This window comes from Carettochelys insculpta, chromosome 7, assembly GCF_033958435.1.
Source record: "Carettochelys insculpta isolate YL-2023 chromosome 7, ASM3395843v1, whole genome shotgun sequence".
Taxonomy (NCBI): Eukaryota; Metazoa; Chordata; order Testudines; family Carettochelyidae; genus Carettochelys; species Carettochelys insculpta.
This window is the reverse complement of record NC_134143.1, coordinates 6,020,608-6,048,570: the sequence shown is the minus strand read 5'-3', so window position 1 is coordinate 6,048,570 and position 27,963 is coordinate 6,020,608. Positions and strand designations below refer to the sequence as shown.

Here is a 27,963-nt window from a genome sequence, read left to right as displayed (position 1 = left end):
GCCTTGCCTTGCAAAGCTGGGCTGGGTTAAGGGACCAGAAGCTATTTGTCCCTGTGTTTTGAGATGAGCCCAGTTCCCAGTTGCACACATCAAGGATTAGGAAGAAAAATTCCTCACACCTTCCCATGGCAGCTCCTAAGAGAGGGGGATGCAGGAGTGGAATGCACCACAGCTTGGGCGCCAGGGAGGCAGACATACCAGAGACCTTCCCTCAGCGGGCAAGGAGTGAGAGGTCGCACAGCCCAAGACAGCAGCTATCTGTCTGTCTGCACTAGGAAACTGCCTCCTTGTAACTCACTTACAATGCAGCTCCACTTCCATCCTGTTACCTAACCAGCCCCACGTAAGAGCACCTGCGTTTGTCTGCAACATAGCTCCGAGGAACGGCAATCACACACCACGCACTGCAACGCACCCTGAGCAACCCCATCCCAAACTTCAGCTGCGCATCCCATCTGGCAGCTCTTCACCCCTCTGCTGTTCCAGGTAAAGGAAGCCAGACCTCCCCCCGCCTCCCCCGCACACACGCCCCCAGCCTGCGCATCCTGGCAGTGGTGTCAGTCAAGGGAACCGTGGTGTTCCACCATGCCGGCTTGCCTGGGTCTCCTGGGGTGGGATGTCCCTGGGTAAGGTTGCACTGGGGACCCCGGCAGTATCTGTCAATGTCTTATTACTATGGAAATTGACCAGCAATTGAATCAGAAATGACCCCTCCCAGGGAGCAGAGAGCCTGGTCCTCTCCCTTTCCGGGCTCCCTGCACACTGTAAAGGGCGCTCGGTGTCCTGATGCTGCCCAGAGTCACGCTGGGGAAAGTTCTGGGGGGTCCAGAGGTGTGGGGGCGGTGGGGGGAGGGTATAGCGACAAGGATCCTTTTATGTGGCAGAACAGCAGAAAACTACATCTCTTCCCCCACTTCGGCTCCTCTCTCTTCTCGGCACTGGCTGAGTTATGGCTGTTTTCCTTCCCTCCTAACACACTCCTCTGTTATCCTGGCGGGCAGACAGAGCCGGCGAGCTCGGCCCTAAATCCCCCTCCCCCCACGATTTTGGCCAGACGCAAGCAGAGGAAGATTCACAGCTCTGGGCTCCTTCGGAGACTCACCTCGACTTTTATTGCCCTGTCCGCAGCGGCTGGCTGGGGGATGGGGGTTGCGGACGGGATAAATGGCTCATTTTCTAATGCTCGAGGACAAGCCAGCCACACCTGGGGTTTCTGTTCTTTGCACAAAACACAGGCGGGATTCCTGGACGACGCATCCCCATTTAAGGAATCGCACTGCTCCGGAGAGCTCTGAGCCCCTCAGAGTTTCTCTGCTCTCTCTAAAGGCCTTATCTGGCCCCATTCCTGAGCATCTAAGCCCTTCTCGAGCCACTGTGTGTTTACCCTCACACTGCCCTGCGAGGTAGGGAACACTATTGTCCCCATTGAACAGCTGGAGGACTGAGGCACAGAGGCTAAGTAACTCACCCAAGGTCACACAGGAAGTCTGTGACAGCGCAGGATCTCAAACCCAGCTCTCCCAAGAGCTGGGCTCAGGCTCTAATTGTCAAACCAACTGCATTCCCCCTGGCAACCCCTGATTTGGAACGGCTTGTCCCCAGTGCAAACTGGGAGGTGCCTGCTCCCCAGCTGCCGTAGACTGGTGAAGTTCTACCATAGCGATGGGGCTGTGCTCATTTCTAGCAAGTCAGGATCTGGCTGCAGAGGGCTTGTGTCCTGAAGGTGCGACATACTGTACCTCGTGCTGCAGCTCTTCCCACTCCTCCTTCCCTGCCTTTCCTTTTGCACAAATGTTAGGAAAACCACGCTCTAGCTAGCCATCAGCCTGTATTTAAAACTCTCCCCTGCTTCCCCGGTGTTGCTAACACCCCCCGTGGTTTTAACAACAGGAAGAATGGGAAGACCCTAATTTGCTTTTCTGGGCAGCTGCGCTTGCTTTCTGTTTGCACTGCACTCAGCGTGGACAACACCTCACGCGGTGCTTGTTTCTGTTCCGATTCGTTCACCCTCGCCTGAGGCTGTCCTTTGGCTTCTCAGTGCTGCAGGGAATTGCAGAAATACATATGCAAAGGAACAGCCCAGCCTGGGCTCTTCCTGGGTGTCCAAGCTGCTGGGAAATGATTGATGTTTTGTTAAGTCCTTGTCTCTTCCTTTTCAGAATGGTATTTTACAATGTCTACCTTTTGGGGCTCAATAGTAGCCCTAGAAAGACCTCCATCTCCTCCCTTGCTGGAAAAATCAAGGCTCTTTATTCCTCACATCTAATACAGCATGGAGTTTCCAGTAGATTACGTGGATGCATGTTTTCTGCCAGAACACGCTTAACTGTAATCAGATGTGTAGTCCCACCTAAGTCACATCTACCTGGCTCTAGGAACATTCATTTGCAGGTACAACTGCTAAAACCTGGGCAAAGAATGATGGGCCTGGTAAATCTGGCAAATGCATGAGTTTGGTGCAGCCCCATTTGCCGACTCCTAGTTCATCGGGACGTTGAATTCCTATGAGAATATTCACAAGCTCAAAGCGCAGCATGTGTTTAGTTTAAGTGCTTTGCTGCACTGAGGCTTAAATGTTGCCAGCTGAGGGGCCTTCAAAGTAGGCTCTAAGAAAACTGTCAGAGCAGGAGACGTTTCCGTTTCCAGCACGCCCAGGGCCAACCCAGGCAGGTGCAGTTTTCCCTCTGTGGAGAGATTCTTCCATTGATACTGGGGCACAGTGACTTTACCTGGACAGGCCCTCCCAGTTCTACACAGATAACCTCCAGCCCTCTGACAGCAAACAGGGCAGCTCCCACTCCACTGGAAGATGGCCTTCCTGAATGCAGCCTTGTCGAGCTCAAAAGTCCCTGTCACGTGGTGATGGCCGTCAATGTTCCCTCCAATCTTTGCCACCCACCGGCAGATTCTTTTCCATCCGTGTGCAGAATAATCTGTACGCGCGCCAGAGCATGTGTGAACGTGCACCACCAATAGAAACACAGAACCCAGCCATGGGCTCTGCTAGTCCACTCATTTCCTGGGAGCAGGTGCACAAGCTTCCAGGGAACTCTGCTGGCTGTTGACTGACTCTGAGGTCAGACAGATGGGTGGGGCTATGTCACAGCAGTCACCCCCCCACAGGAAGCTCCCATTGCCTCTCTCGTTGGCAGCCCATTAACAAAAGCCTGGGACAGAGGGGGCATTAAGACTATGGAATCTTCTTCCCTGGAGGTGCCCCTTGTGCCCGGGCCTGAGGCACCTTTGCAGGGTCGTACCTGCACTGAGGGCAAACACATCTTGGAGGCAAGTATCAGAGAGGTAGCCGGGCTAGTCTGTAGCTTCGAGAACAACAAGAAGTCCTATAGCAGCTTATAGACTCACAGATATTTTGGAGCATAAACTTTCGTGGGCAAAGACCCGCTTCATCAGACCCGCTTCGTCCAGCCCACGAAAGCTTATGCTGCAAAATATCTGTTAGTCCGTAAGCTGCCACAAGACTTCTTGTTGTACATCTCGGAGGGTCAGTTTCACTACATCTCTAGCACCAAACCGGCTTAAAAATTAATTTAAAGGTGGTCTCACGTCTTGCAGGTCCAGCCAGTTTATCAGGAGCACCTGTCTTTTACACCCATTCTGGTGTGAGATTCACTAAGTCCTTCCTCTTCAAAAGCCTCCTCTACTTCCTGTTCTGTACCTTCACCATTATCCTCAATGCACCTTCCCCAGAGAGCTTGGCACCCACTCTTCTGACTCCAGTCCTCTCCCTGCTATTGCTGAGCTGTCTGGGCCCCCCCTTGGGCCATTTGGTCCTAGGAGTCATTGAGCAGAGTGATGTGATGATGCCTTTTGCTTTCTCACCTCATTTGATTAGATAAGGAGACAATATCTCCCCCAGGGCTGGGAAGCCGCTCCTTGTCTGCAGACATGCTGTGAGATCTATTGCTATAAGCTGACCCCAAAGAGCGAAGGAGCCTGCACCATATCTTGGCTTCCCAAAGTCCTCCAGCATCTCAGAAGGCTGCAGTTCATGCTGTTCACTTTTCCCTGTACCTCTTTAATGGGCACTCTGTGCTTGACCCAACTCAGCATATTGCCATGCTGCCGTCTGGGCATTTTGAGGAGCAGAATCATTCCCGGTAACAAGTCATCTCCTCATGGCTTGCAGCAGCTCCATGTGTCTTTGCCATATGCCTCTTGGTGACAGCCATTCACTGGAGGCACTGGGGATGCAATACCAAGCGTTTGGTGCAAGAAGCTCCAACCAAGCAGGTCGAAGGTTGGAGGTCTGTCTCTCTCTAGCCTTTGCCATCTACAAAGCAAATCCCTAACTGCCAGCAGTTAATTGCAGAGGGACTATTAGGCCAGCTTCCTCAATTCCTCATCAGAATCGTTTTCTAGAGGCAGCTCAGCAGTTACAGCAGAAAAAAATCCTCGCAACCCAAGCAAGCAGAAGGGGAGGTGACTTCTATCCCATGCCAAGGAGGGTTCTGCCCCATTTTAATCCTTGCCTGTGGTATTGTTTCACGTTCCTTATCCAGTCCATCAAAGCACCGGGCCGCTCCCCGTGCCCTCGGAGAGACTGTTTCTAACTGGAGCTGGCTGTGAAACTGATTCACTGCAACTTGCTGGAGTGGCCAAGACAGGAGCTGAAGGTGGGTGCTTAAGCAGGAGAGTGTCAGAGAAGATCACCATTGTCACAGGTGGCACATTCTACCTCCTGAAATGTGGATTGGCAAAAGTGCCATGCTGTGGCTCCGGGGATGAGTTCAGACGCCTGTGGTTTGGCTCCAGAAAGGGATAGGATACTGGTTCTGATACTGATAAGATAAGGGACCGAGGGGTTATGGTGGATGAAAGGCTGGATATGAGTAAACAGTGTGCCCTTGTAGCCAAGAAAGCTAACGGCATACTGGGGTGCATTAGGAGGAGCATTTTGAGCAGATCTAGAGAAGTAGTTATTTCTCTTTATTCAGCACTGGTGAGGCCACATCTGGAATATTGTGTTCAGTTTTGGGCCCCCCAGTATAAAAAGGATGTGGATTTGCTGGAGCAGGTTCAGCGGAGGGCAACAAAAATGGTTAAGGGGCTGGAGCACAAGACCTATGAGGAGAGGCTGAGGGATTTGGGCTTGTTTAGTTTACAGAAGAGAAGACTTAGAGGTGATTTAATAGCAGCCTTCAACTTCCTGAAGGGGAGCTCGAAAAAGGAGGGTGGGAAACTGTTCTCAGTGGTGTCAGATGGCAGAACAAGGAGCAATGGTCAGAAGTTAAAGAGGGAGAGGTGTAGGTTAGATATTCGGAAAAACTACTTCCCCAGGCGGGTGGTGAAGCATTGGAATGCGTTGCCTAGAGAGGTGGTGGATTCTCCATCCATTGAGGTTTTTAAGTCACGGCTGGACAAGGTCCTGGCTGGGATGACTTAGTTGGGGTTGATCCTGCTTTGGGCAGGGGGCTGGACTAGATGACCTCCTGAGGTCCCTTCCAGCCCTGCGATTCTGTGATTCTGTTCTCTATTGCCTTCATCCCACTCCCTCCGCAGGAGGAGACCCTCCGTGCATTTCCTCTGGTGCCCAAGGTCTTGAGGAAGGTGAAACTTTAGGGCCCTTGCACATTTTGGGTCGCCTCTGCTAGGCACATCGTGGGTTAGGTCTCAGGCCTGGATGCTGTTTGTTCCTTCTCTCTCAGGGCGAGGAAAGGGTTTCCATGAGAGTCAGCTCTCCTGTGCTCGATGGCTTGGCTGGTGGGAGCCCCTCGTGGGAAGACTGACCTGCTGCTGTCCAAATCACTGCAGTATCTTGGACTCCTCCATGACGGAAGACTAATGGAGGTGCTTTTCCATCCCAGTGGATAGCAAAGTGTTCTAAAGCAGCTGCTGTTCCCCTTTGCTTGGGCTGCAGGTGGCTGCAGATAAGGTTCATTTAACTGATCCTGCACTTTTCTAGTTGAAAACAGAGGGACATTTTTTTTTCTTTTCCTTGACTACAGACAGTTTCTTAAAGGGCTAGATACAGCCTTCGAGGAAATAGCATGTTCTCAAGTAAGCTTGCAAGCCATCTGCGAATGTCCACCGGGTTTTAGTTCCCTCAGGACTGGCCTGCTCACACCTTCTGATGGATATCCTGTTGGCAAACTATCTTTGACTGACCTGAAGGGCCTCCATTCCAGAGCCAGGCTATCACTGAAGGTCATGTCAGAACTCCATCTCAGTACGCTCTTCCATCCTCAGGTGCACATGTCCCAAACAGGGAGACTTTCCTCTACGGGTCAGACATCCAGGAGGGCCCTTAATTTTTGTTTTAGTGGGACTAACCATCCTCGTTTCACTGTAAGGTCCAAATCCCATCACCAGCACTCCTGGAAACTTGCGGCTTTCCTCTGCTCCCTCCTTGACGATCTCTGCTCATTAGTTTCCAAAAATGGGGCTCTGTGGAAGCCACTGATGATGGATGAGAACAAGCTGCTGAGCTTCTCTGGGTTGAAGTTCCTCTCTCATCGTGCACACACATCTCTTCTCCATGCCTACTGGCTTTGAGAGACGTTATGACCCAGGGAGGCAGGCTGTCCTTGCACCTGTGGTTTCAACACTTTGGCACACCTGTACTGAGACCCAGCCCTGGGTTAGGCTTCAGCTTTGTTAACAATCCCACTGACAGGGCACAACCCCATGGGAGACAATATTCTCATTGGCTGTCACCAGCATGTAAAAAACTTCCCGTATCATTTCACTCTGGCTGCTGCTGAGTTGTTATTTTTCCAACTTTTCGGGGCTGTACTCCTTATAGAAGTTCGGAGCACCTCGGGAAATCAGCTTGCAGTGTATATATTGTTGAATTAATGCTGCAGTTTGCTCTTCCAATACCACATACCCTCTCTGCTCATGCATCAGTGCAGACTACCAAGCATGTAGGAGCATCTGGGGCCAAAATGACCAAGGAGCACGGTGGATCACTTGATGTCTTTAGATCAAGACAGCAGGCCTGGCTAAATTAAATGCTGTAGCTCAGCCACAAGAGATGGACTGGATGCACAGATCCCTGGGTGATGTCCTGCGCTACGCAGGAGGGCAGAGTAAATTATTAGAAAGGTTCCTTCTGGCTTTAAAATCGATGAAAATTTGCACGAGTGGCGGTGGTTGTGATGGAGTGGGAGGGGTGCATGTGTGAGTCAGGTTGGATGTCCGAGGCAAGCAGCAGCTCCCAGTGGCTAAGGATGACCCTGGGGCTACAACTGGCAGATAACACCTCTGCCTGAACAAAGAGCAGGGAGGAGCTGAGCTGGGTTTTGAATCGGGGGCGGCAGTTAGAGGTGAAAAAAAAGGGAGAGCTGGAAGGCAGCCAGCCTGAGGAGGGGGAAAGCTACACCCCAGAGGGACACCCCTCGGGGTCTTCCCCCCAGGACAGGTTGGAAGGACTGTCTCTGGCTGTTATGCTGTTGCTTCTGTGAGAAACTGGACATCTGTTGCCTAATAAACCTGCTGTTGTACCTGCTGAGTGAGAGTCTCTCCTGCCAGCGGGCGGGGTGCAGTGCAGGGGGACCCCTGAACCCCATCACAGTGGTCGGGGCAGCATTGGACGCCTCAGTTCCTAGTTAGCTGAGGGGCTTGGTTTGCAGAGGTGCTTAACCCTGGCAGCTCCTCCTGACTTCAGTCTAAAAGAGCTCTGACAATCAGGCCTCGCTCTTTCTGAGGTTCTTGGCTATGGCTGCAGCTTCCTCGCCCTAAGGCTCCAACCTGGAATCCGTCTGTGAGGGAGCTGATTTGGCTCCCGAGGGTCTGGGGTTTGCCCTCTGTTCCATCTCTTGAGTGCTCAACTTGCTGCCTTGATGGCACCCGCCCCAGCACCCTACACAGACAGAAGATGGGCTAAGGAGAGGGATGCTCAGTGGTTTGAGCTCTGGCCTGCTAAACCTGTGATTGTCAGCTCAGTCCTTGAGGGGGCCATGTAAGGATACAGGACAAACAGTTTAAAAAAAAATCTGTCAAGGAGGGTGATTGGTCCTGCAGAGAGGGCAGGGGACTGGACTGACCAAGACCTCTGAAGGTCCCTTCCCGTTCTATGTGATAGGTATATCTCCATATTCTGAAAGAAACAGAGCAGCTGGTGGGTCTGAGACCTTCCTCTGGAAGCCAGGGACAGTAGCAGCCTGCCACACAGCTGGGCGTCGGCAGCCCTCTGTCCCCAGCTTGGGACGGAAATGAGCAGCCAACGTTCCAAAGGAAGTGTAAAGATGCTCCCCGTCTCCGCTGTGGACCCACAGTGTCCGATAGCCTCTGGAGGTGATGGGCAGAGAGAGCAGCAAAGGCATGCTTCAGATTCGCTGTTTGGTCCTCAGCCAGGGCTGTGCTAAGCAAGGTCCTCCCTTCTGGGCCCACACCAGCGCAGCTGCTTTTCGAACAGGTACTATGATGCCCCGCTAGTGGCCTGGGGAGAGTCCCCCCTTTGTGCAGGGGAGACCCTGTCTTTTTTGCTTCCAGTGATGCCATGCAGTGTCGGCGAGCAGCGGCCCTGACTTGCAGCACCTCACGCTTTCCTTGGCTTGGCGTTGCCCTCAAGGACTCTGTGGCTCCAGAAGCCCACTGGCGAACTTGCCCTTGCATGGGGTTCTGGAGGAACACCAGCCATGCTCTGGAATGCTTCCGGGGTTACAGGAGGCAATATCTAACTCTCAGACCCCTGCTCAGACCCAAAGACACCACCCACTCCCGCCAAAGTAAAGCCGCCCACCACGTTATTCTTTCCGGAGACGCCAGGGAGCCCTTCCCTCAGGTCTGAGCCGGCTGGAGCCCCTGAAGAGCCTCAGTCCCCATCAAGGCCTCTCCCAGACCAGCCAGAGTGAGACAACGGGCAGCACTCCACCTCCACAGTGCGCGGCAGTCTTGCGTCATGGCCCTTCCCGCTGGGAGTCACGGAGACCCCCCCAAAGTACAGTAGAAAAGGCTCCGGCAGGAGTGGGCAACCCCAACCCCCGCTAGCCTCAGAAGACGGGGCCCTCATCTAGCGCTCAGTCGTGGTGGTCATCCCCATGTGCCGGCCCGGGAAATGGAGACACTGGAAGGTCACATGCTTTGTGCAACGTTACACACCAAGAGTGAAATTCGGGCTCCAATGAAGTCAATGGCGAACCCAGAAGGGCTCGAATTTCAGCCCGAGAGCGTACGCTCCAGGAACACCAGTCCAGCACCGCGCCCACTACGCTGCACTGCCCCCTCTGAGCCACGAAAGCCTGGGCCATCCGGCTGCCAGTGCGTACGCCCCCGCCCTCAGCTCCTGGCCAGTGGTCGTGAGGAAGTGACGCTCGGCCCTCACTTTGACAGCCGCTCCAGAAAACACTGCCCGTGCCCGTAACAAACACGTCGCGAGCCATTCATCTTGAATGGCGTATGCAAATCAGGGGGGACATCGAATCAATGAAGATCAATAACTGCAGCCGTTTAATTGCCAGCACAAACATTTTAAGAATGAGCTTTGTCTACAGCCTTTTCTCGGGTAATGGCGCCATTAATCCACACGCTGGAGCCCAGCCCAGGCGCAGCGGACTCATTCTCCGCCTTCTTTTCCCCCAACCCCCCACCCCTGCGCCTCTTGGGTTGGGTTTGTTCCTCTTTTCATTTCCAGGATCTGACTTTCCCTCTCATTATGGCTGGCAAACGGCTCCCAATGTTAATGGTTCTGCCTTTGTTCCTCGGTGCCTGATTGAAATGTCGCGCACAGATTGAGATGTTAGCGCTAAGCTGCCACCTGGGAACGTCAAGCTGGGCCTGAAATGAACTTTTTCTCACTCTCCGATCCAGATGGATCAGGCGGGGTTGTTCCCAAGCTGAGCTGGGAGTGTTCCATGGCGGAGGGGCGGGGGGAAACCGAGCTCCGTTTCTGCCGCAACTCGGGGCCTCTCTTGCGCTCCAACCCCTTCCTGAGCACCAGAGCCTCCAGCCTCCTGGGGTTCTGCTCGAGGTCTTCACCAAGAGGATGAGGGGCTCTGGCCTGCGCTGCGCAGGAAGTCAGACTAAATCCTCCCATGGGGCCTTCTGGCCTTAACAGCCAGGAATCTCTGCTCCCCTCCCAGCTCAGGCCTGTGGTGGAAGGAAGGAGAGGGCATGCTCTGTGCCTGTTCCTGGCTCTGTGCTGGAGAGGAGCCTTCTGGGACAGAGATAAGGATGCCCTGTCCCCCAGGCACTGTGAGGTTGGGTTCCCCAGGCCCTGTGCTCTTCGCCAGGGAAACCCCCCGACTGAGAGGGGTGCCAGCCCCCCAGCTGGGCTGTGCCAGAGGCCCATCTTCAGTCATATCTGAGAAACAGGAAAGAAAGGCACAGTTCTCCCACAGATTCTAGCTGGCTCCATGGCTCTGCAGTGCTAGGCCAGGTCAGCCTCGGACGCACCCCAAGGCAGGTGCTGGCATTAGTCAGCCCAACCCCAAACTTGTTCCTCGGGGAGTCTCAGGGCCTCACATCCAGCTCCAGTGCCCAGGAACCCTTTGCAGGCCTTTGGCCAAAAAGCCTGTGCCTCTGTGAGTGAGTCCCAGCTGAGCTGCCGGAGTCCACCTGGTGCACGGAGGCTTCCCAGGCCTAACTTAGCATCTTGCAAGCCCTGTGGTCAGTGGCTGCTGCAGGTGAAGCTGAGTGAGGCCAGAGCCAGTTACAATGGCTGCCTTGAAGCTGCACCCATCTCAGCCACCAGCCACGCCACCCCGGGCGTTAGCAGTCACAGCTGCTGCAAGGAAATACAGGTGTCTCCTAGAAAAGATGGTCACCCAGCTGTACCCCCTGCCCAGCCACAGAGCATTTTCCATTTCAGAGGACTACCCCTCAAATAAACAACTCACCTACATAAATGTCACCTTGGAAATTTGGGGGACCAGAGCCATCCACCTGCTGGCTCTGCAGCCTAGAAAGCAGCACCTTGTCCCTCACAGCTGGCCCACGTCCCATGGCTCAAGGCGCTTCTCCTCAGAAAGGGCGGCACAAGTGTCTGGGCCCAGCCTGAGAGCCCAGCCAGCTGCTTCCCTGGCAAGGAACGTGGCTCTGGTTCCATGCCACCTTGTTTCCTGTGTCATCCCCACGGTTCTGCACCTCTCCTGTTCCTCCCTCCCCCATGAGATAGCGCCGCACCTTCTGCCACGTTCAGCCTTCTCGTCTCCTGGGCAGCCACCCTCCCTCTCTTAGAGCCTCTAGTGCTTCGCCTCAGGAGTCTTCTCCAGCCTGTGGGCTTCCCCCAGGTTATCTGCAAGCAGCTGCCAGGCTACAGGCCTTCCGGAGAAGCAGGGGCAGGCTCCCACTCCTGCTGGGTGATTTGAGAGCAGGTCTATGGCCACAAGTCAGCTGTTGCCCTAGCTGATAGGACCAGTCCCTGGCTTGGGCTCTTCGTGGAGTCAGGGACACTGGAACCATCCAGTCTGATCTCTTGTCTGGCACAGGCCAGAGACCTGCTCCCGAAATAACCCTGAGACCAGCTCTGTTGGGAAAACGTTCCACCGTGACTTAAAAGTGGTCAAACCCAACACACCCCTGGGTAAATCACCCTACAACCAGTCCCTCTCATGAACCGCCAGCCATGCCTTATTGCCAGCGTGAGTTGGTCTAGCTGCTTCTTCCTGCCATTGGGTGGGGTCAGGCCTCTCTCTACCAGACCGGCCAGCTGAGTGTCGAGAACTTGTTCCCTCAGATACTTCCAGACCAGCCAAGCCACTTCTTAGCCACTCCTCTTTGTGCTGGACTGTGGCTCTGGGCAACAACTCCAGCACGAAGGCGCCCCACCAGCACTAGCCCGGCCCCACATGTGGCTACAGCCAGGAAATTAGCCGGGGCTCCTTGGTGTGCCAGTCCCCAAGCCATTTCACTTCTCGTCCCCTTGTCCTCCCTCTGGTCACCCACTTGCATCCCAGCTAGGAGGGGATGGGGAACTGGGAGCCAAGTTATTTTGGCAGATGCTGTCAGAGACACATGCACTGGGAGCTGGGCAGGGTGGGGAGCTTCGCCAGGGTAGCTGACCTGTCCCGGCTTGGAACAGAGAGTCGGGGCTTGCATGTATCCCAGCCAAACGTAGGGGCCCAACAGCCCTCAGCACCTCGTTCTCCCTCAGACGTCCACCCGTGACCAATGAGTCAGTCATTCCAAACACAAAGGAGACAGCAAGGACAGAGCAAAACAGCCTGTCTTCTCCGTCTGCCTAGCCTATACCAACACACAGCACACATCCATCCCCCTGGCTGCCTGTGCTTAGAGTCCTCACCTTTTCTTTAGCTCACATATCCCCCCAGCTCTCAGCCTGTGGCAGTGCTGGCCACAGAGCTGCATCTGGCAATCAGAGTCCAAACACGGCAGCGAGTGGGGACGAGAAGGGGAGAAAAGAAAAGGAGGCATCTTACCGGTCACCACGGGGTAGGTCTGGGGTCCTGATACGTTAGTGCCCAGGTCTGGGTTAGCAGAGGCAGATAGACTTGACTTGACTTCATCAAGCCCAGGGGTCAGAGCTGGGAGGGAGTACTCATTACCCTGGGGAAGAGAGGAGAGAGACAGCTCACTACCGATGCACCGAGAGAAAGAGGATGGCTACAGATGGGGAGGGAGGGGGCGCCGCCGACCCCTGCACAGATGGGAGAAGAGGAGGAGGAGGCGGAATCAGAGCAGATGCAGGTGAAAGGTGGTGGGGGACAGGGAGCTGGGGGTGGGACCCTCACTTCTGCTGAGAGCAGCGGCTTCTCCCCTGCCTGGGTAGCTACAACAGAGAGGGGCCAGCCGCAGCCGAGCAGAGGAGGTGGCCTGTTCTCCCTGGGGGGCTGTGCTTCCGGGCCTGTGGGTGGACATTTGTGCTCAGAGGCTCCGGGGGGGAGCAAGAAGGGATGTAGCAACCTCTCTGGCGAAGTCAGGGCGAGGGCCCGGCTAACACGCCTGCCCCCCATGGCTGGGGCAGGAGCTTGCAATGGAAAGGACGGGGATATCGGGGCATTTCTGCTGCACGCCGGGGCCTGCCGAGGCCAGTGCCCTTTATATCTCAGCTCAGTGTGCTGGGAGATTCTGCACCCCTCCACCTCTTTCCCAGCTCTTGAAAAACAAAGCAGCCTCATTTCTCCCCCCCACCCCCCCGGCGCCCGTCACTTTGTGCATCGAGGTATGAAATTGGGGAGGGGGGAGACCACATGGCTAACAGAAGGGTGGGAGGGGGACAGCCATTGAATTGGAAAGGGTGTCCTGTCCGAAAGGCACTGGTAATTGCCTTTTCATTGTGGCAGCCTCCAGACCAGACACGGGAGCCAGAGAAACAAGAGGGACCAAAAACCCCAGGAAAAGTTGCTCTGATTAATATTACGTTAAATTAAAACTGATTTTCTGCTCTCTCTGCTGCGTTTTTTTCCATCCGCCTCACCAACCGACCTACCCGTGCCCTCCCCCGCCGTACGCTCCCTGTGAGCTGCCCCCTCCCTGCCCCCTCCTGTCCCCGTCCGGCCGCGATTGCCTAGTCATTTCCAATTCCTTCTCGTATTGATCTTCCTGTAGAAATCAGTTTTGTAATTAGCTGCAAATTAGGCCTTCTACTGGGGGTGAGCCTGCCCCCTGATTTATCACCAGAGTAATTCGCTGTGATCGGAGAGAAATTAAAATGAACTCAATTAGGCTTTGGATTTGCTTTATGGGCCCTGCTCTGAGTTTGAGGGGGAAAAATGACTGTGTCGGTGTTTAATAGTCTAATGAAAGTAAATAAAGGTTATTCATTGTAATAAAGCCAGGGACTCGGGGATGAAGGGAGTCCGCCGCCAGCTTCTCCTTCCCTTCCTTTGTTGGTTTATGGCTTGGGGCGGTTTAAAAGGACTTTTGATTTTCCTTTTATTAAGACAAACAGCTTTCGGGATAAAAGGCGGAGTGCAGGCCAGGCGCTGCGGAAGCCCGGAGAGGAGCTGGGCCACTGGAGAGAAGCCTGTGGGATGTGGAGCAGGTGCTTTGCTCCTGCTTACTGAATTTGCACATTTCCATGCAATGACGTATGCATGCCGGGGTGCACGTGGGAGCCCACGCAATGCGTGTCCGTGCAGAGAGGGATGCACGTGTCGGTGTGCGTCCACAAAGCCGCACGCTCACGTCTACGTAAGTGCCAAGGTAGGCGCCCGCCCAGCTGGTGTGGGAGCCGGGGTGCGTGTGTGAGCGAGCCATGAAGAGTCCCTGCCGTATCCTCTGCGTGCCTGCCCGGCGGCTGCTTGTGCCCACATTGCTGGTCCAGGCCCCTACCTGCTCAGATTTGATGTGCTCTGATGTTTGAAAGACATCAGGGTAAGAAGGACGTTCAAAGACTCGATCTAAAGCTTCCAGCTGCTGCTGGGTGAAGGTGTCAGCACGCAGGTGCTTCCGCAAACTGTCCACGCTGCTCTGGGAGTCGCCGTTGGGAACAGAGCCCTCCGACACATCTGTGGGACACAAAGAGAGAACTGGGAGTTAGCCCCACCCAGGCTCTGAAGAGACGGGTTTGCTGGCTCAGAGCAGCTTGTGCAGGGCCCATCGGAGCCAGGAAAGGAAAGGTCCCCCCATGGGGACCCGACAGCTGAGGGGCCTTGGGCCAAGTCCCTGTGCCCCGGCTTCCATGGGGAACATCACTGCAGGGCCGCCCGGCACGCTGGAGGCCATGGAGAATGGCACTCGGCTCAGAGATGAGTTTCAGTTCCGCTGATTTCCAGTGTTAAAAATCGCCAAATCTCCACTGCGGAGCGTAAAATGGGAGCAGAGCGCAGAGATTAGCTTTTGCGCGGGGACCACCGGAGACGCGGCGATGGGCCTGAGGGACGGGGGCGTGTAGCCAAATCACAGCACACCCAAAACACCTGGAATTGAGGGAGTGCTGGGGGGTGGCACCAAATCGGTGACACGTTTGTTAGACCCCCCCAAGCGCCCCTCAGGAGACTCCATCTCTGCTCCAACCCTCTGTCCTGCCTGAGGTGAGTCCATCTTTGCTCCGACCCCCCATCCCGCCTCAGGCGGGTCCGTCTGCCTTCTAACCCCCACCCAAGGCAAGACGTCTCTGCTCTCCCCATGTCCTGTCTGAGGTGAGTCTGTCCAGGTCGTAAGCTCCCTCTGCTGTGTGAGACACATCCACCTCCATCTCCCCGACCTGCCGAAATAACCCCCGTCCCACCAAAGGTCAACATCTCCCTCCTTTCAGCCTTCCCCTGACTCGTGTTCCACTCTGTTCGATGGCCCTTCCCAGGCCAGCCTGTCTGTTGTGCCGCCTGCCCAGATGCCAGGTTGCTGGGTCAGCCAGGGAACGTGGTGAGGCCACAGCTAGCGTATTGTGTCCAATTCTGGGCTCCCACTACAGAAAGGACGTGGACCAGCTGGAGAGAGTCCAGCGGAGGGCAGCAAAAACGGTGAGGGGACTGGACACAGGGCTTACGAGGACCGGCTGAGGGATTTGGGCTTGTTTGGTCTGTAGCAGAGAAGAGTGAGGGGGCGTTTGACTGCAGCCTTCAGGTACCCGAAGGGCGGTTCCACAGTGGGTGGAGAGAGGCTGTTCTCAGGGGCGACAGATAGCAGAGCGAGGAGCAGTGGGGGAGGTCTAGCTTAGGGCAAGCTCCCTCCCTGGGACAGCAGTGAAGCTCTGGAGAGGGTTACCTAAGGAGGGGGTGGAATCTCCTCCCCAAGAGCTCCCTAAGTCCCGGCTTGACAAAGCCGTGGCTGAGGTGACTTGGTTGGGACTGTCCCTGCTTCCAGAAGGGGGTTGGGATTGAGGACCTCGTGAAGTGCAGACCCTACAGCCCTTCCCTGCTGTGTCTCAGGCAGCCTGCCCCCCAGTGCCCCTGAGTGCTTTGGGCACTCGCTCACTCACCCTCCCTCCAGCGAGCGATTCCCTCCCCGGCACCATTCCCACTCCGACCCGAGACCAAACTCCCGCGGCCCAGAGGACCCGCCCGGCCTGCTCCCTCCTGGCGGTGAGAGCTATCCCTTTACAGGTGATTATACGATATGATATAATCAATAGCACATTATATACAGTAACCTAGTCCAGTGCCACTTGTACAACCAGAGAAAATATTACATATTGATTTGTCCCAGCTGGCAGCCTTCCCCTGCCTGCAAGACCCCCTTTGCCTTCGCTCTCCGCAGCCTGGGGGCCGGGGGGGCTCTTCCTGGTGCTATGCCCTTTCCCCCTCTCTCTGGTCTCATTCCATGGGGCCAAGCCCTGTATCCAGGCAGAGCAAGGACTGCAGCGCAGGGGGCTTGACCACCAAGCTTTGGCTGTTAGGTCTGGGGGTGATGTTCACACACACCTCAGGCCTCATAAGTCACAGTGGCTTTCGTCTCTCCAGGGGCAGAAATAATAGTGAAAACACCGGCGCTCAGCTGAGAGCCCAAGGAACACCGGCAAGCGGCTCTTTGGGAAATCTGCAGCCTTGCTGACAAAGAGGGTGTGTGTGTATGTGTGTGTGTGCACGCGCGCGCGCCTCAGCCTGGAAAGAAGGGTGTGTCGGTCTACATGAGTGTGTGCAGAGAACCTGGTATGTCACTGTGCACATCCCTCTGCCTGTTTGGGGGTGCTGGGTGATCCTAGGCCCAGGAGGGCTTGCATCTCGCCCCAGGGGTCTGGTTACCTGTTGTTTCAGTTATTTGTTCGCCTGCATGTCCGTGGCGTAGGGAGGTGGCAAAGCTTCCCCTTCTCTGTTCATCTGCTCGGCCGTTGGCATGCGTTGCTATGCATCTGCATTTGCAATTTACGCCTGTGCCTTTGTGCGTGTGCTCTGGGCCTGCACTCGTGTGTCTCCTCCAGCTCTGTGCGCAGGTTCCTGGGCACTGGCCAGGCTGGTGTGTGCAGGAGCTTTCTTAAGTTGCTGCAGGAGTCTCTTTTCCTTCATTTATTCAGGGGCCCTTCAGATCTTGACAAATCTGTCACTCTAAATTTGCGAGAGATTATGGCGCTCTCTCCCCAGCACGGAGAGCGGTGATATATGATATCTGCTGCCTCTATTGATTGCCTGATCTGGTGGCAGAGGGCTGGCGAAATGAACTTGAAATGAACATCATGCCTCAACTCATTGTGCGTATAATACACTACTTAATCCCACATTTTTCAGCTGCTATGGAATTCAATTGATCAATCATGTCCCACTGATAGCACTGTTTTTAGGGGTTATTTCTGCTCTGCTCACTGACCTTTTTATATATTTATTTATTTGTTTGTTATTTTTGTTGGTAAACTCAGGGCCTGGTGGGACGCTGCCGGGGCCTGCTCAGTCCCCGAGAGAGGGGGAGGAAGGAAGGAGAGAGGGAGTGGAGGGACCATAGCAAGAGAGAGAAAGAGGGACCAGGTGGAGAAGGGATCAGTGCCTGGCACTCAAGGAAAGTTCTAAGCAGAAAGGACACAAGGACACTTCAGCTCACACAGGAGTTATGGGCCTGGAGGCTCTTTGGCCCGGGCTAAGAAGGAGGTCAGAGTAGCTGGTCTGAACAGCCCCTCGCTGGTCTGGGCTTGGGTCAGCTCCTGAACACTCTCTAGGGGTAGGAAGGATGGTTCTCTGGCCTAGGGCCTGCAGAACCAGTTTTAATTCTCTGCTCTGGGTGCCCTGGTTTAAGATAAGCTTGACTGTGTCTCACTTCCCATCTGTAAAATGGGCATCAGCCAGGGAACGTGGTGAGGCCACAGCTAGTGTATTGTGTCCAGTTCTGGGCTCCCACTACAGAAAGGACGTGGACCAGTTGGAGAGAGTCCAGCGGAGGGCAGCGAAAATGGTGAGGTGGCTGGACACATGGGCCGTGTCTACACATGCCCCAAACTTCGAAATGACCACGCAAATGGCCATTTCGAAGTTTACTAATGAAGCGCTGAAATACATGTTCAGCGCTTCATTAGCACGTGGGCGGCCGCGGCACTTCGAAATTGACGCGCCTCGCTGCTGCGCGTCGTGTCCCAACAGGGCTCCTTTTCAAATGCACCCCGCCTACTTCGAAGTCCATGGGGAATAAGGGGACTTCGAAGTAGGCGGGGTCCTTTCAAAAAGGAGCCCCGTCTGGACGAGACGCGCGGCAGCGAGGCGCGTCAATTTCGAAGTGCTGCGGCCGCCCGCGTGCTAATGAAGCGCTGAACATGCATTTCAGCACTTCATTAGTAAACTTCGAAATGGCCATTTGCGTGGCCATTTCGAAGTTTGGGGCACGTGTAGACGTAGCCATGGACGCACATCAGACCACCTCCCTGCTTCACAGGATAAATACCCTGAAACCCTGCCAAGTGCTTTGAGATCAGTGCTATTTTCATACACATGTGGAAGCAGGTCCCCTCCGTCCGTGCTTTGAGTTGCTATACTGTCCCTGAGAGGCAGCTGAAGTGCAGGTAGGGTCAGAGGCAGGGGACCCTCCAGAATGGGGTTCCCAGGGGAAATGTTGCTAGCTCACCAAGTTCCACCAGTCAAGCTCGGTCCCCAAAAATCATGAAACCGTCTCAAAAATCACATGAACAAAAAGGGGTGCTGAAGTCCTGTTCAGCTGCAACCCGGAGGGCTAGGAACTGACTTCTGTTTTTTAAAAAGGGAGAGCTGTGAGTCTCACCCAGTCACAGGACTTCCTGAGGCCCAAATGGCCTAAGAATGGCTACGAAATCCCCAGGTTTGGCAGCTCCACAGGTGGGAGAGTAAGAGAGAATAACAGAGGAGAGGAGAGGGACACCCTGGGGATGGGATGGGGGATGACAGGGGATATCAGAGTGAAGGGAGCCTTTGGGGGAAAGAGCACGGAGCTGGAGACAGAAGGAAATTCCATGGAGATGGGCATTGTGATGAGCAATTGGGGACCCTAGAGAGTGAGATGTAAGAGGGGACCCTTGTGTGGTGGGATCCTTGGAAGCAGAGGATGATGGAGAAGAGGCCGGGGCTGCTCAGAAGGTGGAAGGGTGAGGAGAAGAGCTCACATCACAAGAGAGTTTCTGGGGCTGGGAAGGCTCACGGAGGAAGGCTTCCGAGGAAGCTGGGAGGTTCTGAGAGGAGAGGGGGTCAGCTGGGTGCGGCCAGTGTTCGGCAGACAGGAAGAGATGGCAGAAGGCTTTATTCTGGTGAAGCTGGGTGGCAGGCAGAATTACTGGACAGGTGACAAGCACGCGAGTGCCCAGGTAACTTGGCAACACCTTTTGGATTGGCAAGCGACCACCTCATTCATGCCTGGCCCAGGGACCCCACCCTCCCAGTGACACAGGCCCTGCGTGTAAGATTGGGAAGGCCTGTGCGAATGGCTTCAGAGCTCGACCAGGGGCCTCAGTCAAAATCTTTCAGCAGTGTGTGACTGGTGTAAGCACAACCACAACCACTCCCAGAGATGGAATGGGAACCACCTCCGTACCCGAGGAGCAGCCAGGAGACAAAAACTGCACAACCAGCATAACTGCCTGACAAGAGACACCTCAACACCCTGCTGGGTGTGACAGAAACACAGTAACAGACAATGTGGGAATGCCGCATGGTGACACAGAAACACCCCCAGGGGTGTTGCAGAAACAGCTCGACGGGTAGAATGAAAACATGCTGGCAGGTGACACAGGGACACCCAAGGGTGTCACAGAAACAGCCCACGGGGTCTGTGTGTTTCCAGTGTACCAATGACACCAGGACCCCCTGTACCACAGAAACAGCCCACGGGGTCCATGTGTTTCCAGTGTACCAATGACACCAGGACCCCCTCTATCACAGAAACAGCCCACGGGGTCCGTGTGTTTCCAGTGTACTAATGACACTAGGACCCCCTCTATCACAGAAACAGCCCACGGGGTCAGTGTGTTTCCAGTGTACTAATGACACCAGGACCCCCTCTATCACAGAAACAGCCCACGGGGTCCGTGTGTTTCCAGTGTACCAATGACACCAGGACCCCCTGTACCACAGAAACAGCCCACGGGGTCCGTGTGTTTCCAGTGTACCAATGACACCAGGACCCCCTGTACCACAGAAACAGCCCACGGGGTCAGTGTGTTTCCAGTGTACTAATGACACCAGGACCCCCTCTATCACAGAAACAGCCCACGGGGTCAGTGTGTTTCCAGTGTACCAATGACACCAGGACCCCCTGTACCACAGAAACAGCCCACGGGGTCAGTGTGTTTCCAGTGTACCAATGACACCAGGACCCCCTGTACCACAGAAACAGCCCACGGGGTCCGTGTGTTTCCAGTGTACCAATGACACCAGGACTCCCTGTACCACAGAAACAGACCACGGGGTCAGTGTGTTTCCAGTGTACCAATGACACCAGCACCCCCTGTACCACAGAAACAGCCCACGGGGTCCGTGTGTTTCCAGTGTACCAATGACACCAGGACCCCCTGTACCACAGAAACAGCCCACGGGGTCCGTGTGTTTCCAGTGTACCAATGACACCAGGACCCCCTGTATCACAGAAACAGCCCACGGGGTCAGTGTGTTTCCAGTGTACCAATGACACCAGGACCCCCTGTACCACAGAAACAGCCCACGGGGTCAGTGTGTTTCCAGTGTACCAATGACACCAGGACCCCCTGTACCACAGAAACAGCCCACGGGGTCAGTGTGTTTCCAGTGTACCAATGACACCAGGACCCCCTGTACCACAGAAACAGCCCACGGGGTCCGTGTGTTTCCAGTGTACCAATGACACCAGGACCCCCTGTATCACAGAAACAGCCCACGGGGTCAGTGTGTTTCCAGTGTACCAATGACACCAGGACCCCCTGTACCACAGAAACAGCCCACGGGGTCAGTGTGTTTCCAGTGTACCAATGACACCAGGACCCCCTGTACCACAGAAACAGCCCACGGGGTCCGTGTGTTTCCAGTGTACCAATGACACCAGGACCCCCTGTACCACAGAAACAGACCACGGGGTCAGTGTGTTTCCAGTGTACCAATGACACCAGGACTCCCTGTATCACAGAAACAGCCCACGGGGTCAGTGTGTTTCCAGTGTACCAATGACACCAGCACCCGCTGTACCACAGAAACAGCCCACGGGGTCCGTGTGTTTCCATGGTGTAAGAAACACCAGGACCCCCTGTATCACGGCCACAGCTCTCCGGATGACACGGACATGCTTGCGTCTCTCAGAAGAACACCCGTACGAACGACACAACGCTCCCACGGTGCTCTTTCTGGGGCAGGGACTCTCCTCTCCCACCGTGTTTGCACAGCATGCAGTACCGTGGCGCCCTGAGCTCAGGCAGGGCCTGGTGGCGTTACCAATCACACCCACACGCATAGCAAACATGATCGCGTCCACCCTGTGCACACCCGCCCAGCAGCATGGCAAGGGCCACCACATCGTGGCATGCATCCGAGTAAGCCAAGCTGCAGCTAGCACGCTGTCTGTTTTGTTGGCCTGGGGGCCGTCCCCTGCCCTCTCTCTGGCCCAGCGCTGCCCTGGCCTAGGACGACCCGGTGTCCGGGGCAGTCCTGAGACTTGGGACTTCCCCACCGCCTCCGCACCCCCCTACTCATATCTCATCCCAATTTTTCACACTGGCCGGCTGATCCCTGGCCCTCTGCCTGAGGTGGGCTCTGCTCCCAGCACCCACACCTCCTCCACCTGCCCTCTGACTTCCCCACAGCTGGGCTGCGCTTCCCCTTCCTCCTTTCCCCTACTTTTCCCCCTCTGACGCGCGGCTGGTTCCCAGCACCGCCGGGGCCTGTCAGGTGTCTTTCCTGGACACCCCCCGCGGGAGTCGGGGTGGGGGGAGGCTTTTCTCCGCACTGCCAGTTGTTGCCGTTTCAAACTCAATTGTTCTCCTCGGTACTGAGGCAAATGGAGTCATTAATTACCTTCCATCGGCCGGGCCGAGTTCAGAATGCGATCAATACGCCGCGCCTGTCATTCACGGCAGCCGGCCCTACACACACCCCGCACAGCACTTCCCCCAGGCCCTGGCAGCTCTCCTGGCGCCAGCAAACCCCCAGCAAAGACCCTCAGGATGGGGGATTAAGCCTCCTGCTTCAGGGTTCAGGCCAGCCTGATGTGAGAGGCCAAGAGGAGAACACCTGAGTTTGGCCCCTCAACGCTCACTGCGATTTTAAGCCTTTGCAATGTCCGAAGAGGCCTTCTCTGCCTAACAGGGGCAGAAAGCGGCAGGTACAGCTCATGCCGCTCTCTGGGCCCAGCCAGCAGGAAGCTGCAATGCTGGGGTGGCAGCTGCCCCCAGAGGGCTCTGCCCTATATTGAGGTTATCCCCATGTGGGGGTGCGTCAATGCCACGAGCAGCAGGGCTGCCAGAACGCAGGGGCTCTGACTGAGGACACTGGAGCAGGCAGGTGCTGGGGAAGGGCGGGGAGTCGAGATGCTCACGATTCAGCTGGGAAGGAACTGCCTGACATGGCAGCACCCTATGAAGGAAGGTGAGGAGGGCAATGAGGTAAACAAAGGGGTTGGTATGGTGGGGTCATCGCAGGGAGAGCGGGTGGGGCGCAGCAGCTCGGGAGAAGCCACTAGCCTTCAAGAACCAAATCTGTGTTTTAACCCCCATGTCCATATGAATCGGGTCAACCTGTGTCTGAACCTCTGTGTGCAAACCATATGCCAACAAGCAGGTTGTACCCGGGGCCTGAACACATTTGCTGTGTATCAGGGCCGGGGGAGGTGTGAAGGGCAGAACGGCTGTGTGTGCTCAGTACCAGCGAGGCTGATGAGTCAGAGTGAGGAAGGCTGCAGGTACAGATGGGGGTATGGGTACCGAAAGGACTAGGTCATACATGCACTGCTATTTAATACAGGAGGTGCAATCTTACTCGTAATCATGGGGGCTTAGGTGCATTTAATATTGTGCATGCAGCTGTGCAGGGGATGAAATCTATGCATGCAAACAGCTGGCAGTTTACGCCAGGTTTAGGGAGGGCAAACGCGTATTTATTCAGTTCTGGGTGCAAACATTCAATGGCTTGGGGTGCAAATTGTGCATTGGGTTTCTCTGGAGCACGCAAACATGAGTTTCATGAAGGTGCACGCAGAAATCCTATGCCTTTAATGCAGTTTGCAAATGTACACATTCAAATTCAGCCCAGGTCTGCGGGACACCACAGGTACTGAGCAGTCGCTCCGTTTGGTTGTACGCCCGAGGCGGTGAGCGAGCAGGCTCGTCTGTACTGAGTGCATCTGCCGCGTGTGGCTATAACCATGTTGGAGTGCGGGCGCGCATGCTGGGGGGTTGCTTTGCTGGTTGTGGCTGTGCTGTTTCCGGGTAGGGTGTACGGTGGTTAGACCCTGTGTGCTCAGCACAGCCTGATGGCTCTCTGTGATGTGTTGGAGTCGACTGGCCAAATTCTGCCCAGTTCCACTGGAGTAAACCTGCAGTGAGTGGAATCCCTCTGGGTTTACACCAGTGTAATTGGCAACGTTAACTCTTGCAAACGCCGTTGGGTTTGCCCCGTCGATGTCCATACCTGCTCAGTGGAGCAGCAGCTGTGGTATTACACCACTGGCCAGCCCCCCGAAGGGTGTAAGGTGGTGCTGCCCCATGCATTTCAAGGGCATGGTGCAAATTTATGCCTGCTGAGGGTCAGGCATTGAAATCCCCTCCCCAGCTGGCATCTACATTTCCTCCAGCAGGGAGCTGCTGAGGAGATTGCAGCAGCCTGGCTAATTCAACTGCTGCTCCATCGCCCAGGCCAGGAGACCTGCTTGCCTTCGTCATGGCGTATGGCTCTCTCCGTTCAGATCGTGAGCCAGCACGACCTGCTGCTGGACCTGCTGAGGATCCCCTGGGGGAGCTTATATTAAAGGGTGGCTTTGGTTAGCTCCTAAGGACACAAGCACAGCAAAACATTACATCACACACAGCCCTAACTATGCTTGTTTAGAGAAACTGCTTGCATTTATGAAGCCTTTGGTGCGGAAAGCAGGGTTGCAAATGACTGCATCAGACCGACAGTAAAGGCCATTAATTTCCTGTTATGTTTTCCTGTGTTGGGGGCTTTATTAATTTAATTTTACACTGTCGAACAACAGCGAGCGCTGACACTGCCACGCTCAGAGGGGATTTTTTTTTCCCAAGCAGTGCTTTGCCTGACATGCAAATCAACACCATTACCGGAACCAATAAAGACAAGGAGGAGACGGTGGAATCCGTGCCACCCCGTCTGCCTGCTTCTTGAGGGGCTCACCTTCCTGGCCAGGGCCATGATGGAGCTGTGGGCTGTCCGAGCTCAGGAATCCCAGCCTGAGGCCAAGGCAGCTCTCTGCACTTCCCAGACTGAACTGGTCTCATTCAGCCTCTCCACCCTCTGTACTTCCTATTCTCTGTCTGTTCTGCTTTCACTCCATCCCATACCCCCATGGCCCGGCCCTGTCTGCCTCAGACACCCACACTTCCTTTTGCCTTGTGCCCATCTCACAACCCTGTCCCCAGGCACACACTCCTGGCCTGAGCCAGGTGCCGGTGAATCATTTTATTGGACATTCTTCTGAGTCAGCAGTGAGCCAGTGCCCCAGAGGGGGGTTGTTAGAGGCTGCCATCTTTTTGATGTGCCATAAAACAAAGGCTCTGATCACCCTGAGTCGTTAAAATTCCCCTGGCACTTTTTGCAAGAGTGCAGACGTTAACCCAGCTGGCCTGACAAATTCCAACCTGAGCGATTACAGACTGCCTAGTGAAATCCCTGCCCGCAGTTTCAACTGGACATCCCAGTCTCCTTCCTCAACTGCAGTGTCACTGCTCTGTGCTGTTCAGTAACAGTGGTGCTGCACCCCAGACTTAGCTGCATTTCAGCGAGGACTAACACGGTGCCTATATAGTGAAACTCTCCAAAACATCTCTCTTTCTGTCTCACAGAGCAACTGAACTGCGACAGAAAGGGCACTGGAAAGTGCAACACCCTGAAACGCTGCACGCGTGCAATTCTCTAACTCCCGGCAACGATAGGTAGCCTCCTTCAGTACCATATAAACAGAGTCACTGTGCCCTCGTTCCCTCGAGCTCTTTGGGATACGCCTGTACGAAAGATGCTCCATCACTGTCAAATGAGAGAGAGAGAGGAACCAGTCCCTTCAAGCAGCACAAGGCCTGCTAATCGTTAGCGAAACACTTCCACATGCACAAGGGCAGAGCCCCACCCAGACTTTGACAACCCCAGCGGATAATCACCTCTCCCACCCACGTCACAGGCATGAAATCGGATGGGACTCTACCAAATCCTTCCAAAATAGGGGAAAGTTCCATTCTGGATGCAGGGTCGAACGCCTGTCTTGGGGCCTGTCTTTCTGGAATTGCCTTCCTTTTCCCCCTGCCCAGAATTCTGGGTGGCTGCGCAGGCCTTCTCCCCTCCGAGAGACCAGCTAGGGTCATGTTGTTCTGCCTTCTGCCAGGGCATTGCTTGCGGAGAAGTAGCCGAGGGAGGGTTAAGCAGGCCTGCAGAGCTTGGCGTGTTTCATGTCCAATTGGTGTCACGTTAAAGTTTAATTAAGTGCCTAGTGAAGACACTTCATTAGGAGCCTGTTCCAGGGAGACACGCAGACCCCCTTCCGCGGCCGGCCTACCAGCTGCGCCCATGGAAATTCTCTGCCTTGGCAGCTGCACAACACCTGTGAGCTGCTGATGAATGCAGCGGGGGGGGACAAGGGAGGCTTCCCACCCTGGCCTGGGCTGCTGCCCCGAATCAAACAGCACCACCAGCACTCTCCGGCCTGGAAGAAGGAGGAACCAGCCCTACAGCCAGTGGAGCTGGGCACTGGACACAGCTCTGGGGAACAATACATGGGAGGAGGAGGGAGAAAAATTGTTCTCCTTGGCCTCTGAGGACAGGACAAGGAGCAATGGGCTTAAACTGCAGCAAGGGAGGCTCAGGTTGGACATTAGGAAAAACTTCCTAACCGTCAGGGTGGTCGAACGCTGGAATGAATTGCCTGGGGAGGTTGTAGATTCTCTGTCACTGGAGCTACTTCGGAACAGGTTGGATAAACATCAAACAGGGGGGAACTTGGTCCTGCCGGGAGGGCTGGGAACTGCACTCAATGACCTCTCAAGGTCCCTCCCTGTTCTAGTGTTCTAGGGTTCTTTGATAGCTGGGGCCTCTCCCTTTGCACCACTCTGGCAACCTTAAAGTGGACACAAATTGCACGGGGACCCACTGGAAGCAGCCGGTGCAGTTCCTCAGGCCTCTCCCATAGACAAGACTGAGGTTCCCAGAGTTCAAGGCAGATAATTCATCTCCGGGGCCCAAACACTACCGGAGACATCTTTGATGCACACAGGACCTTAACCTCGGCAGCCAAGCCAGCCAGCGGGTGCGTCTGTTCCCGGAGCCTTTTGGCAGCCAGGCCGGTGATTGGAGGGGAGCCAACGTTCCCTGGGAGGGGAATTAAAACTTCATAGGCTGCATTTTCTTGAATGCAAGTTCCTGCAGCAGAGTTCAGCTGGAGCGCCCGCTCTCTCTTACTCCAATCGCGACCTTGCTCACAGTGGCCTACTTGCTAGGTGAGATCTCCCCGTCTCCCCCCAGGACCAAGTGAAAGGCAGCTGGAGAATCTGATGCCATTTCCAGACAAGGAAAGAGCTTGGGCCATCTTTCCAATAATGCCTGCCTTTCGAAGGTCCTCAGCTGCCTGGGAAACACAGGGTTGCCCCTGGCCCAGACCGGGAGCAAGGTGCTCATTGCATTTCCTTAGCAGACAAACACTTGCCTCCTGGGGATGGTTCCCATCTGCGGGCAACAAGCAAGACTTGAGGTTACGTCATCTTCGCCTTGGGCTCAGAGGCAGAGAGACGGCCAAATTAGGAGCGAATCGGTGCCAGGGGATTGACTGTCAGGCCTCAGAGCCTCTGGGATGCGGTCGAGGAGAGAGAACACGAGCCGTCCTCCGCCAACGCCTCCATAAAGGTTGGGATTTCTGAGCCCGCTGTTGTCTACTGCCGTCAAGGTCAGCAGGTTCGGGTTCACTGAACGGTCAGGACGGTTTGAATTACCGGCGCTGCCTGCCGATTCCCTCGCTGATTGCGATCCGTCTTCCAGCGCCTGGCCGTGGGATGCTGCTCCCCACCCATCGGCCGTGCCCGGCGGGGGTGCTGGGTTGTGGGAGAGGCTGGCGCACTCCAGGAAGGGAGCAAAGGGAGTGTGGGACCCACAGCCTGCTCTGGAGCTCACTGCAGAAACCTCCACAGTTGGAGCTAAAAGCCAGCTGGGTCTCAGCTAAGCCTGAAGAGGAGGCTCATTCTTCCTCCATGTCTAGGTGCCACAACATGGGACAGTGACCCACACCAGGGTGTGTGGGTCACACAGGCCCTATGGCACACAAACCCTATTACAGGGAGTCCTTCTCCCCAAACACGTCCTCCTGTGCCAAAAGGAGATGAAAGGGCTGGGCCACCTTCTAGGTTCGTGGTCCCCAAAGAGACACAACTGCTGAGGTGGGGTGCAACGTGAAAATGTCACTGTCACCCCAGTGGTTGTGAGAGAGAAGTGACACGGGTGCTGGAGAGAGTGGCTTCACCTGCGTGTGCACGGCACGCACAACAGGTGTGGGCGTGCAAGGGGAAGGGGGACAACGTGCATGCAAACGAGGGATGGTGGATCCGTGTAAATAGCCTCCGCCACTGTAAGTTACAAAGGGTTCCCCAGAGCTTGCGCTATGTGTGCAAAGTGATGGACCACGATAACTGAACATTCCAGCAAGGCAAAGTCGGAACAATGCTGCTTGAGAACTTCTTGGCATTTCGGGCTATTCCCTTTACATATGTGATGTTGACGGCCACCAAATGATTACAGACTCCACCCTGCCCCCAATGTTCTGCCACTATGGAAACTGAAATAGCTCAGCGTTTCTTAAGATGCTTAAAAATCAGCATCCATGTTACCTGCTGAAATGATGAAATAAGCAAAGGGACTTCTGCCAGGCCTCGTTATAGGCAGGTCTCTACGGGCCAAATTCACCCTGGGCATCACTTCCCTGATACCTGTGGGGTTGCGACGGAGAGGAATGTGACCCGATACACGCCCGTTTATAGTCACAGCACGCACCTGTTTGCCTCCTTGGGCCTGCGTGTCCAGCTGTGCACCTATTTCCGGCTGGCCTGTG

The 27,963-nt window shown here is 55.2% G+C and overlaps 1 protein-coding gene across 1 annotated transcript in view; it reads right to left on the bottom strand.

The window, feature by feature from the left end:
• PAX2 (paired box 2) overlaps window positions 1-27,963 on the bottom strand; it is a 90,013-nt gene that overhangs the window by 13,107 nt on the left and 48,943 nt on the right. The window contains exons 6-7 of the mRNA XM_074999806.1: window positions 14,197-14,372; window positions 12,342-12,468 (exon numbers count right to left, since the gene is read on the bottom strand). Coding sequence (XP_074855907.1) covers window positions 12,342-12,468; window positions 14,197-14,372 — 303 coding nt within the window. The remainder of the gene's footprint in view (window positions 1-12,341; window positions 12,469-14,196; window positions 14,373-27,963) is intronic.